Source organism: Xenopus laevis, chromosome 2S, assembly GCF_017654675.1.
Source record: "Xenopus laevis strain J_2021 chromosome 2S, Xenopus_laevis_v10.1, whole genome shotgun sequence".
NCBI classification, from domain to species: domain Eukaryota; kingdom Metazoa; phylum Chordata; class Amphibia; order Anura; family Pipidae; genus Xenopus; species Xenopus laevis.
Genome location: NC_054374.1, coordinates 164,955,048 through 164,968,366, shown reverse-complemented (window position 1 = coordinate 164,968,366; position 13,319 = coordinate 164,955,048). Strand labels below are relative to the sequence as shown.

The 13,319-nt window shown below is 41.1% G+C and overlaps 1 protein-coding gene across 4 annotated transcripts in view; it reads right to left on the bottom strand.

The window, feature by feature from the left end:
* Nucleotides 1-13,319, bottom strand: part of LOC108709037 (F-BAR and double SH3 domains protein 2) — a 115,364-nt gene that overhangs the window by 28,226 nt on the left and 73,819 nt on the right. For 2 of the 4 annotated variants that reach the window (XM_041584619.1, XM_041584621.1), the window contains exons 9-11: nucleotides 6,884-7,006; nucleotides 4,761-4,790; nucleotides 846-941 (exon numbers count right to left, since the gene is read on the bottom strand). In XM_041584619.1, coding sequence (XP_041440553.1) covers nucleotides 846-941; nucleotides 4,761-4,790; nucleotides 6,884-7,006 — 249 coding nt within the window. The remainder of the gene's footprint in view (nucleotides 1-845; nucleotides 942-4,760; nucleotides 4,791-6,883; nucleotides 7,007-13,319) is intronic. The other 2 variants (XM_041584620.1, XM_041584622.1) reach the window with 1 other exon arrangement.

Genomic DNA, 13,319 nt, shown 5'->3' with positions numbered 1-13,319 from the left:
CACGGGTCAGCGGTTCTGCAAGTTTGCAGGTCGGGCCGCGGGTCTTCTCAATAGCGATATTTACTTCTTTTTTCTGGTCATGTCTACTTCCAATGACATAACTTCCGGGTTACAATGACAGCACTTCCTGTTTTAATCCTTTTTTTCTGATCACGGCTACGTCCGATGATGTCACTTCCGGTTTACAATGACAGCACTTCCTGATTCTTGATGGTCAGCTGGTTGCAGATAAGGTAAGAATGTGTGTTGCGTGTACGGGTTCCAAAAATTGAACCAGCGCAAGACTCTAGCTGCAACTTCATCCGACATTTCTATTTCTTACCTTATTTCCTGGGCAACTGACTTGACGCCAGCGCTTCGTTGCGTGCCGTCGGATCGGACCTAAATCGCTCATGTAGTTCTACCCTAATTGGTTGCAGCAGGATTTTTTAGGGGCTTCATGGCAAAGAGGGAGAATAAATATACACATGCCAATTTTCAGTTTATTAATTATTTTTTATATACATTTTTCTCATTTCACTTCACCAACTCAGACTATTTTGTGCAGATCCATCACATAAAATAAGATTATGAAACATTTAAATTACAGGTTGGAATTTAACAAAATAGGTAAAAAGCCAAGGGGGGGGGGGTGAATACTTTTGCAAGGCAGTGTAACTATTAACACGAGTGCCGCCCTTAAATGAAGTGCTTTATATCTGTAGCCAAACTGGCTGACTGGGCAACCAATTCCCACTATAGGCACATGTCAGGGTATGTAGAGACTGTTTAGCCTCCACATGTTTTTACAGGGCAAATTGTACTTCATACACAAATAATATAAAAGTGGGTAAAATGCTCCTTACTGTGTCGCTGTCACAAGGCTGGAACTGGAAAGGCTGTGCTTTGTGGAACACTAAATTCTCCTGTATAAAGAGCTGGAGATTGTAATCCCGCATCACCTATAAATGCAAGAACAAACATATTACACACACAAAACACAGACTAACTATGCAGGGTATTGTACAGTATTCTCCTAAATCTGGATCTGCCCCATTGCACAGCACAAGTTTCGTCCTTATGTGTCTGTTGTAACATTCACATGTGTATTATCAGCTATGAAAAGCTTTCTGCCTTGTGCACTTTTGCCTTCGGTTGGTGCCAAAATAAAAATGTCTGCCCCCGTAGAACATAGGCTGTCCCAGAGATCTTCTGTTTGGAAAGGAAGAAACACTTCAGGTTCAGACCTGTAAGCAACATGATCGGTCATTGAAAATAGTGAATATCTTGTATCTTGACCAATCAGGATGCTTAAAGGGATCCTGTCATCGGAAAACACGTCTTTTTCAAAACACATCAGTTAATAGTTCTACTCCAGCAGAATTCTGCACTGAAATCCATTTCTAAAAAGAGCAAACAGATTTTTTTATATTCAATTTTGAAATCTGACATGGGGCTAGACATATTGTCAATTTCCCAGCTTCCCCCAGTCATGTGACTTGTGCCTGCACTTTAAGAGAGAAATGCTTTCTGACAGGCTGCTGTTTTTCCTTCTTAGGCTAAGGCCACACTAGGCGATAGCGCCGCGATTTGTAAAAACACACGCGGCGATCTTTTTTCTATTGTCGCTCGAAATCGCCTAGCGAGGCAATTTCGAGCGACAGTAGAGAAAAGATCGCCGCGTGTGTTTTTATGCTGGCGATTTTTCGCGATTCCCCATAGACACCAGCGCAAAAGTTTCCCCAGCGATTGCGGCTTAAAAGTCGCGGCGAAAAGTCGCCGCGAGTCAAATCGCGGCGCTATCGCCTAGTGTGGCCTTAGCCTTAATGTAACTGAATGTGTCTCAGTGAGACATGGGTTTTTACTATTGAGTGTTGTTCTTAGATCTAACAGGCAGCTGTTATCTTGTGTTAGGGAGCTGCTATCTGGTTACCTTCCCATTGTTCTTTTGTTTGGCTGCTGGGGGGAAAGGGAGGGGGTGATATCACTCCAACTTGCAGTACAGCAGTAAAGAGTGATTGAAGTTTATCAGAGCACAAGTCACATGACTTGGGGCAGCTGGGAAATTGACAATATGTCTAGCCCCATGTCAGATTTCAAAATTGAATATAAAAAAATCTGTTTGCTCTTTTGAAAAATGGATTTCAGTGCAGAATTCTGCTGGAGCAGCACTATTAACTGATTCATTTTCAAAATTTTTCCCCCATGACAGTATCCCTTTAAGAAATTGACATCCCAAATCCCTTTCGTCCCTCTCACCCCACCATTACCTGGACGCAAAAGAAAATGGTGTTTCTAGGGCTCAGGTACTGGTGGGGGGTATAGGAAACACAGGTGGGTTCTGGTCACTCACACAAGGGATTATTTGTACTTATTTTATACTTATACTTATTTTGATGTGACCCCTTGAAAGCTCTGCATATACACTTGTGAATGTTTCAGACCATTATATAAAGCAACTTGTAGGCCAGTATTTACTTAACCCGCCTTCCAGAACCATCTAACAGTAAGCATTACAAAAAAAAAAAAAATAAGTTTAATAATAAAACAACCCCCCCCCCAAAAACCTACAGAAGAAGCGCTATGGCACACAAGGTTTTTTTTTGTTTCTAACAAAAAGAAACAACCTTTTTGTTAACTTTTACGTTTTTTTAGCATGTTTTAGAATGGCGAATTTTAAGCAATTTTTTAACTGGCTTTCGTTTTTAATAATTTTTGAATAATTTGCCAAATTGGGGTCACTGACCCCATCTAAAAAACAAATGCTCTGTAAGGTTACAAATGTATAATTATTGCTACTCATCTTTCTATTCAGGCCTCTCCTATTCATATTCCAGTCTCTTATTAAAATCAGTGCATGGTTGCTAGGGGAATTTGGACCCTAGCAACCGGATGGCTAAATTTGCAAACTGCTGCTGAAATAACTCAAAAACTACAATAAAAATGAAAACCAATTGCAAATTGTCTCTGAATATCCCTCTCTACATCACACTACAAGTTGATTTAAACGTAAAGGACCTCCTTAAAGAAAATCTGCCCGTGGCTTACGGTTACCCCAAAACAAAACCATGGTGTTTTTGGGAAATACTTCTGGGCTGGATTTCAGATTCAGTCTTGGATAAGCAATTTGTGACAATCTTTTAAGAATTTCAGTGCCAACAATAGATGGCAGAGACAAGAACACCTCATGTGCCATAGAGCTTAGGGCAGCGGAATGTCAAGCCTTTTGCAGCAATTTTTCCCATTCAGGAAACAAACCCAAAATCCCAGGAAATGTCTCAATTGTCTAAACCCCATGACATTTAGGGCAGAGATATACGCTCAGATTTGGGGAGATTTAGTCACCCAGCGACAAATTTCTTCTTCTTCTCCCTGAAATGCCTCCCACCGGCAATTTACATTCGGTGCACTTAGTTTTTCCAAGCCGCCCAAAGTTGCCTCACGTGGAAACTTTGGAAAACAAATTGCTCGGAGTGTCAACCCGCTGGCAAGAATGTAAATTGTCGGCGGGATGACACTCGTTCAATTCGTTTTCTGAAGTTGCCCGAAGTTTCCTCGTGAGGCAACTTTGCAAAATGAAGCTTGCCTATTGCCATTCCGCTGGCGATTTACATTCTAGCCGACGGGAGACAGTTTCGGGGAGATTAGTCGGCACGAAGAAGAGGAGATTTATTGCTGGGCAACTAAATTTCCCCCGAATCTGAGCGTGTCTCTGTCCTTAAGGGAACAGCTTGGCTTAAGGCACATTTGACTAAATTCTCAGAACATATGGGAAGACTCTTTCCTTAGGTAAAAAAGGTGCCACAAAAAGCAACCACTGCCCAAACAACCATGTCTACTGGGATATGTCCAGATCTGGGGATACCCCGGCTGTTTACTAATTAAAAGAACATTAAAGGGATACTGGCATGGGAAAAAATTTTTTTTTGCAAAATGAATCAGTTAATAGTGCTGCTCCAGCAGAATTCTGCACTGAAATCCATTTCTCAAAAGAGCAATCAGATTTTTTTATATTCAATTTTGAAATCTGACATGGGGCTAGACATATTATCAACTTCCCAGCTGCCCCAAGTCATGTGACTTGTGCTCTAATAACCTTCAATCACTCTTTACTGCTGTACTGCAAGTTGGAGTAATATTACCCCCTCCCTCTCCCCCCCCATCAGCCAAACAAAAGAACAATGGGAAGGTAACCAGATAGCAGCTCCCTAACACAAGATAACAGCTGCCTGGTAGATCTAAGAACAACACTCAATAGTAAAATCCAGGTCCCACTGAGACACATTCAGTTACATTGAGAAGGAAAAACAGCAGCCTGCCAGAAAGCATTTCTCTCCTAAAGTGCAGGCACAAGTCACATGACCAGGGGCAGCTGGGAAATTGACAAAATGTCTAGCCCCATGTCAGATTTCAAAATTGAATATAAATAAATCTGTTTGCTCTTTTGAGAAATGGATTTCAGGGCAGAATTCTGCTGGAGTAGCACTATTAACTGATGTGTTTTGTAAATGTTTTCTGATGACAGGATCCCTTTAAAAAGAAAAGGTATATAAATATGGAACACAAGCCTGGTATAAAGAAGCAGTGCATCTCCAGCTTTAAATAATAAACGTTGACACCAGTGCAACACCAACGTGCCCATAAAAGTAATGGTGCATGCACTAGTTTCAGTGTGCGTACGAACAATGGGATGGAACCACAGCGAAGGAAGAAATAAAAATAATCACCAAAAGCCAAATAAAAAAGGCGGAGGCAACACCTGGGAATGATCAATAACTTACCGAGGAAGGAAATTTCAGTTGCATGAAAGCCTGAAACAGCAAATATACAATATATGGGTTTTGGCAAATATACAAACTGGGTTTTGGCCTGGGTTCTGCATACCACTCACCAATAGGCAAGGACCCCTGATTGGTTCTTCCCATGACTTTATTATCCAGTAACTGGGCACTTTCAGCTATGGAAAGAACTAGCAAGGGGTTTAGCCAGGAAAACGAAGCGCTCCGAGTACCTTTCCGCCTTTGATTTTTATTCTAGCCGGCGGGAAGGCAGATCGGGGAGATTAGTCGCCCTGAAGAATAGGAGATTTGTCGTAGGGCTACTATTCTGCCAGTTTTTTCTCTGCCCTGAGAATAATTGAAAGTGTGACAAGCTGAAATCTGCCTTTTCCTGTCTAAACATACATTTGTGGACAAGGAGGGGGCTGATGGGACTAAAACCTCAACAACTTCTCCTGCTGCCTATTTGGGGAACAGACTTATTTTCTATTTCTCTAACCAAGATCTGGATAAAGTGGCTGCCGGCTTCACTGGCTAGACTAGAGTTAGCTGGACCTGCAAAATATCGCTGGAAGGGCCTGACGCACTGCAATCCCCAACCGCCCACTCCCTGCCCTGTGTCCGCCCACTGGTGTAAATAGATGTTATTGGGCACCGCAGCAAATTAATTTTAGGGCCCCCAAAATATCCAGAGGTTGTCCTGTTTACAAACATATACTGAAATTGCTCATTAATTAGGGCCTCATGGGCCTCCGTGCAGCCACATAGTCTACTTCCTCTGTAGTAACGCCCCTGGCCGGCTCATTATGTTCATTCTGCACTGCTTTCTATAAAAGGGGGTCTAAACCAGGCAGATGAAAGGCAAATGACACTAAGGGGCAGATTTATCAATTGTTTTATGGTCAAAATTAGACTAGGGAGTTATTCAATTTTTATTCTAGTGTTTTAGAAAATTTCAATTTGATTTTCGAGTTATCATTCTCTGGCGCTTTAAGAACTCAAATTTGACTATTCGCCACCTAAAACCTGCTGAATTTCTGTTTAAGTCAATGGGATAGGTCCAGGGATCAATTTGGGGTTGTTTGCAGCCTTCCTGACATTCAAGTTTTTTCGGAAAAAAACCTTAAATCGAGTTTTTGGGTCAATTTAATTCATCCTAGTTTAAAAATTGCAATTTTATAAATACATTTTGATTGTTCGAATTTTGAATTTATGTGGGTTAAGGGGAGTTTTTAAAAACTCGCATGAATTCGAAATTCGAGCTTTGATAAATGTGCCTCTAAAATCCAGCAGGTTCTGAGCAATCCGTGATACTAGCTTTAAAGGAGAAGGAAAGCTATGGCTGCATTTTATTGCCAATAGATTAGCTGCAATGGTGCAAGCTAGAGTGCAAACTGAGCATGCTCAAGCCCTAGCCCTGGAGGTTTAAGCTGAAAACAGGAAGTCTGATACAGAAGCCCATGAGTACACAATAGAAGGAAAGAAATGTGCTGTTTCTTTTGACAGAGGACTCAGAGCAGCATTACTTTGAGGGTTTACTCGTATATTTATATAGACCTTTTTGATAAGGCTTACTTAGTTTTAGCCTTTCCTTTAAGGAGCAATATGTTTAAAAGGCCAATAATCATATGAATTCAGCATTCTGTAGTCGTATGCTTCTGCAGATGTTTAAAGGACCATTAAAACAGAATATTTAATTAAATATTAAAATATAAACATTTGTTTAAATAGCTACTAAAACAGGGTGCAGCGGGCAATTTTTAGCAGTTGGACCGCTAAAAATTGCCCGCTGCACCCTGTTAATACAACAATGGCACTGCCATGCTCGGGAGATGCTATATTGCAAGGTACACACTTTAAACGGCACTTGTTTTGTCTGTAGCACATCTCCTCAATGTTGTGGTGAGGATTGGTACTGCAAGTGGCAAATCTATCAAAAGAATATTTCGGTGTTTGAATAAAGCGCCTTCCCAGAATATATATATATATATATATATATATATATATATATATATATATACACACAGTATTACTCACTTAAGTTATACAACGGACAGAAAAATAATATGTGGCAGAGAGAGGATCCCAGACATGTATGAACATAAGCAGATATGTGTCATCCTTACCCGACTGGAGGTTTCTAATAAATACTGGAATGTATTCTGCACAGCCTGACACTTCTCTAGCTCCGTCCTGCTGAGAGCCGTCAGATAGTCCTTCAGGTGATCGTATACGTTGCCATCCAGTGCCTAGAGACAAGGACAAAGCCATGAAAGAAATGCACTTAGCCACCAATGTTTCACTGCAAAAGGGGAAGATTTTAAACATGAAACAGAACGTGGAGGGAACATTTAGTGCCTCGCCAGGCCAATTAGTTAGACAGGAATTTTATATAATGAAAGGAATCCTGAAGTCTGAATAAACAGAGCTGCAACTCCTAGGCATGGTGCTCTTTCCATAAATTCAGGCCTGGTTTTGGGGACGTTGCATTCTTTTTGGGAAGACTTGAGTGAAACTCAATGAATGGTTTCCATAGTCATGTCAAGGCGAGGGTCTGCAGATGTGTCAATGATGCCTCAGTCCCAACATGACTGTAGACTGTGATTGGCTGTTCTCAAAGGAATCACTGGCAGCCAATCACCTTCTGATACTGCTTGGATGTTACAGTAGTCATATCACCCATTAAGGTGGCCATACACAGGCTGATAAAAGCTGCTAACTCGGTTCTTTTGTACGGAGGTGAAAGTTTATTGGCCTGTGTATGGGGCAGAAGTGTTGTTTAGACAGGTTTCCTTTTCCAATCAGATGGAGGACTGCTTCAGCACATTGATGTGGTCCTTGATTCCGACGGCCTACATAGACCAACAATGATCCACCTCAAATTGGGTGAAAGAACCGCTTGTTTGGCAACCTCGCCAAATTTGTGTATATACAGTATATATATATATATATATATATATATATATATATATCACCTGACTATAGCTGGGAAGGGTGGGAGCTACAACATGGAGCTGGTCACTGCTTCTGTTAACTATAACAAACAAGGAAAAGTTGTGCTCACCACTTTCTATATATATATATATATATATATATATATATATATATATATATATATATATATATATATATATATATATATATATATACAATTCCAACGTTTATGATGCACTAATCCCAATGTATATCAGAGTCAAGGGTGCTGATCCCAATAGCAGTGAGTAATTCCGCTTCTTAGTTATATTGGTCCAACCAGATCGCACTCCATATTTAAAACATAGCTTTTATTAGCTTGTTAAAATGTATCAAAAAATGGCATTCTTCACAACATAGTAGCAGCGTCATTTGTATCAAGACACTTATCTGTTAAAAGTCCAGCATAAACGCTATATTCATCCACACTCACGCGACGTTTCGGGACACATCCGTTCCCTTTCTCAAGCGTATGTATCGTGTAGTAGCGTGTAGGACTCCATTGCACACACTTTCTGCTTCCTCGTTAGGCGGGGCATACGTGGTAAGTAACTGTGATGATGCTTCATATATATATATATATATATATATATATATATACACACACACACACATACAATGTATCTGTGCTGCTGTTAAGCTGCCCCAAGGCTTACTCTACATATTTTCTTTTATACATGAGTAGAATTACCCCAATAATGTATTCCCTATGCACAGATTGCTTGAACGCCCTCACTACGGCAGGCAGGGCAGACTCTTTTATTGGACCTCATAACTATATCAAGTAGGACTGTACAACTCCCTGCACCCCAATCCACCCCCCCCCACAACACTGTATATACAGGAGATCCTTTGTTTTACTCAATATGAAACGAAAACATATTGTTACCAAACTCCCTAAAGCATCATATTATTATTCCTTTACATCCAGTCATTCTTGATTGTTTCCAGACTGGAGAAACCAAAACTTGTCCAAATTTAACCCCCATTCGTCTTAGCCTGGGAGTCTTTCTACTCTTCTTATTACATAGGGGTACAATCCCCAACCCAATTCCTCTTGGGTAATTAGCCAAGTCTCAATTGTGGGATATCGGAATGGCGAAGTGTCTCGTGCAGACGTCTCTACCAGCCATTTCCATAACAAAAGAGGGAGACAAAGACATCTGCTGTTTACATTTCAGATCCGATCATAGACGTCTGTCAGACTTGAAGATTATTCATGCTCCGTTTTCTATTGAAATCTGGAATTGTGCACTGAAATGCCATTCCTTACTCAAAGCAGGACAGGACTGCTGCTTCCAATGGGGATCAGATAGGATCTGTGCAGCCCCTGGGACAGAATGTTCTGTTATACAGATAGCTAGAATCTCAGCTGCCATAAAGCAGGACAGGACTGCTGCTTACAATGGGGATCAGATAGGATCTGTGCAGCCACTGGGACAGAATGCTCTGTTATACAGATAGCTAGAATCTCAGCTGCCATAAAGCAGGACAGGACTGCTGCTTACAATGGGGATCAGATAGGATCTGTGCAGCCACTGGGACAGAATGTTCTGTTATACAGATAGCTAGAATCTCAGCTGCCATAAAGCAGGACAGGACTGCTGCTTACAATGGGGATCAGATAGGATCTGTGCAGCCACTGGGACAGAATGTTCTGTTATACAGATAGCTAGAATCTCAGCTGCCATAAAGCAGGGCAGGACTGCTGCTTACAATGGGGATCAGATAGGATCTGTGCAGCCACTGGGACAGAATGTTCTGTTATACAGATAGCTAGAATCTCAGCTGCCATAAAGCAGGACAGGACTGCTGCTTACAATGGGGATCAGATAGGATCTGTGCAGCCACTGGGACAGAATGTTCTGTTATACAGATAGCTAGAATCTCAGCTGCCATAAATCAGGGCAGGACTGCTGCTTACAATGGGGATCAGATAGGATCTGTGCAGCCACTGGGACAGAATGCTCTGTTATACAGATAGCTAGAATCTCAGCTGCCATAAAGCAGGACAGGACTGCTGCTTACAATGGGGATCAGATAGGATCTGTGCAGCCACTGGGACAGAATGTTCTGTTATACAGATAGCTAGAATCTCAGCTGCCATAAAGCAGGACAGGACTGCTGCTTACAATGGGGATCAGATAGGATCTGTGCAGCCACTGGGACAGAATGTTCTGTTATACAGATAGCTAGAATCTCAGCTGCCATAAAGCAGGACAGGACTGCTGCCTACAATGGGGATAAGATAAGATCTGTGCAGCCACTGGGACAGAATGTTCTGTTATACAGATAGCTAGAATCTCAGCTGCCATAAAGCAGGACAGGACTGCTGCCTACAATGGGGATAAGATAAGATCTGTGCAGCCACTGGGACAGAATGCTCTGTTATACAGATAGCTAGAATCTCAGCTGCCATAAAGCAGGACAGGACTGCTGCCTACAATGGGGATAAGATAAGATCTGTGCAGCCACTGGGACAGAATGTTCTGTTATACAGATAGCTAGAATCTCAGCTGCCATAAAGCAGGACAGGACTGCTGCTTACAATGGGGATCAGATAGGATCTGTGCAGCCACTGGGACAGAATGTTCTGTTATACAGATAGCTAGAATCTCAGCTGCCATAAAGCAGGACAGGACTGCTGCTTACAATGGGGATCAGATAAGATCTGTGCAGCCACTGGGACAGAATGTTCTGTTATACAGATAGCTAGAATCTCAGCTGCCATAAAGCAGGACAGGACTGTTGCTTACAATGGGGAGCAGATCACGGACACCATTCTATCAAATATACTGTATGTATGTATGTATGTATATAAAAAAATAACTACATCCCTGCAGGAATGCGTCACAAACTTCCCGCTATTACATCCATCTACAGAAGAACTGCATTGTAGTGGGCAACAGGCACCATTTCCAAACAGACCTTCTATATGAACTGTAAGTCTCTCATTTGAACAGACACTTGACAAAGGTGCAGCCGCACTGCTAAAGCCGGGACTTCATCCATTATATATTCTGCTCTGAGTCGGATATTTCCTTGAAGACAAGAATTCCAACAATGGGGTCTAAAAATACAAGCAGAGTAATATTGGGTCTGGCCGACTTCCGCCAAAGAAATAAAGAATGAGAAAACATTTCAGTTTCGTTTACGGAGGTCGGAGTCCTGCATGAGTGCACAGCGTGGGACCCTGCCCGGGGGCAAATGAGCAGCTAAAATAACAAATATTACCAAAAGAGGGAGCTTTGGCATGACACTTTTCAGCTTCAGCTATGAGGGGGTGCTGGGAGTTGTAAACGTAAGTTTTCATTGTAGTACATGAAGGTCTAAACAGTAGAAATAGGCATCCTGTGACCCACCAGATGCTGCTGAACTACATCTCTCAGCATTACCCACCAGCCTTTGGCTATTAAAGGGAATGTCAACCCAAAAAAATAGTTTTTTGCCTACACATAATCATAAGTAACTTTGCATTGTACATTCATTACACATTTTCTATGGTATTTAAGTTGTTTGTATGTATATTGCTATTGAAAGTTACATATGTGCCTCTCTATTCTCTGCACTGCTGGTTCAGACTGTTAATACAATGTAAAACAAACCAGCAGATTAACAGACCTGTCTTTGCCGCAGAAACTTTTGCAACACTGTTTTAAAACAACCAGGAATTGAGCAAATGCTGCTCTCAATAGCAACTGTTGTTTTCTTTTTACAAGCACTGAAAATAAATGTATAGTGGAAAGTTGCTTAGAATTAGGTTTTCTTTTTTTTTAGGCAAATTTTTATTTTGGGGTTGATTTTGCCTTTTAAGGTCAATTACAATTTCTATTTGGGGGTTAACTTGCCTTTTAAGGTCAATTACAATTTCTATTTGGGGGTTACCTTTCCCTTTAAGGTTAATTTCAATTGCAAAAACACCTTCCTTTTTTACTGTCACTGGAAGTTTAGTATTCACATCCTGACCCCGCCTGCAACACTCCAACTATTGATGAACTACAACTTTCAGCCTCCACATTCTTTAGAAGTTCCTGCTTTGTAAAGGCATGGAGAGATGCACAGCAAGTATGCACGTTATAACATCCAGTGCCAGGGTGCTCTGCATGGGCATTACGGATTTTTCTGCTCCCTTGGGGAATTGCAGTTTTTTTAGAGGGGTGTTCCAGGCTGCAAACAGGGTGCAACAGTGCCTTAACTACGGCAATGGCACTCAATGTATTTTGATTATGGTCTTTGGCGCCTAATAACCAATCAAGTGACACTTGGTCTGTGCTATCATTGATTAGAACAGCAATATATACAGGTATATCCGAAAACCCATTATCCGGGAAGCTCAGTTAAGGAAAGGCCAGACTTCATTTTATCCAAATAATCCAATTTTTTTTTAAAAAAAATCCTCTCCTTTTTTCTCTTTAATAATAAAACAGTAGTTTATACTTGAGCCCAACTAAGATATAATTAATCCTTATTGGAAGCAAAACCAGCCTATTGGGTTTATTTACGGTTTACATGATTTTCTTAAGGTATGAAGATCCAAAATACGGAAAGATCCGCTATCTGGAAAGCCCCAGGTCCCAAGCATGCTGGATAACAGGTCCCATTCCTATACTGCTTTTTCAGGGACAGCTGTTTGACTATATAGAGGTGTCAAGAGGCACAGAACTTTTTATATTCATATTTATATTCAACAAGGCTTCACCAAATCAAGGCCGACCTTTTTTTTTTAATAAACAGACTGTAGTGACTTATTTTGGATATTATGAGCAGAAACCAGGCGGAATGATTCCATTTATATTTTTGCCGTTATTAAACAGACTACGGTATAAAACAAAAATGCTGCAATACATTTATCATTCTGTGGGTGCAGTATTTATAAGAACCTGCAGGTGGCAGTATATGTGCATCTCCCAGGCTGGCCTCCGCGGGTAGTACCTTGAGTGTAATACAGTACCTGCGTGTGACGATGGGTTTCATTTCTGCAATTTCTGCAGGATACTTTGTTTTATGGCAGGATACAGTTTCTATTTTCTTTCCAATGGCTCAATTTAGCAGCACTTGCCTAACCATTCATAAAACAGCCTTAATACAGTAATTAGGGATGCACCGAATCCAAGATTCGGTTCGGGATTCGGCCTTTTTCTATCAGGATTCGGACAAATCCTTGTGCCTGGCCGAACTGAATCCTAATTTGCATATGTAAATGAAGGGCGGGTAGGGAAATCACGTGACTTTTCATCACAAAAGAAGAATTTGTTCCACTTTTTCCATTCCTGACACTAATTTGCATATGCAAATTAGGATTCCGATTCGGGTCGGTATTCGGACTGAATCCCAAATAGCGGATTCGGTGCATCCCTAACAGTAATATTAATAATCACCCCCAATGTATATATACTGTAACTATGAATTAAGGGTTCTAGTTTGATTTCCTTATACAGATATGTTATCCAGAATGTTTGGGACTGGGGCTTTCCGGATAACAGATCTTTCTGTAATTTGGATCTTCATACCTTAAGTCTACTAGAAAATCATATAAACATTAAATAAAGCCAACAGGCTGGTTTTGCCTCCAATAAGGATTAATTATAT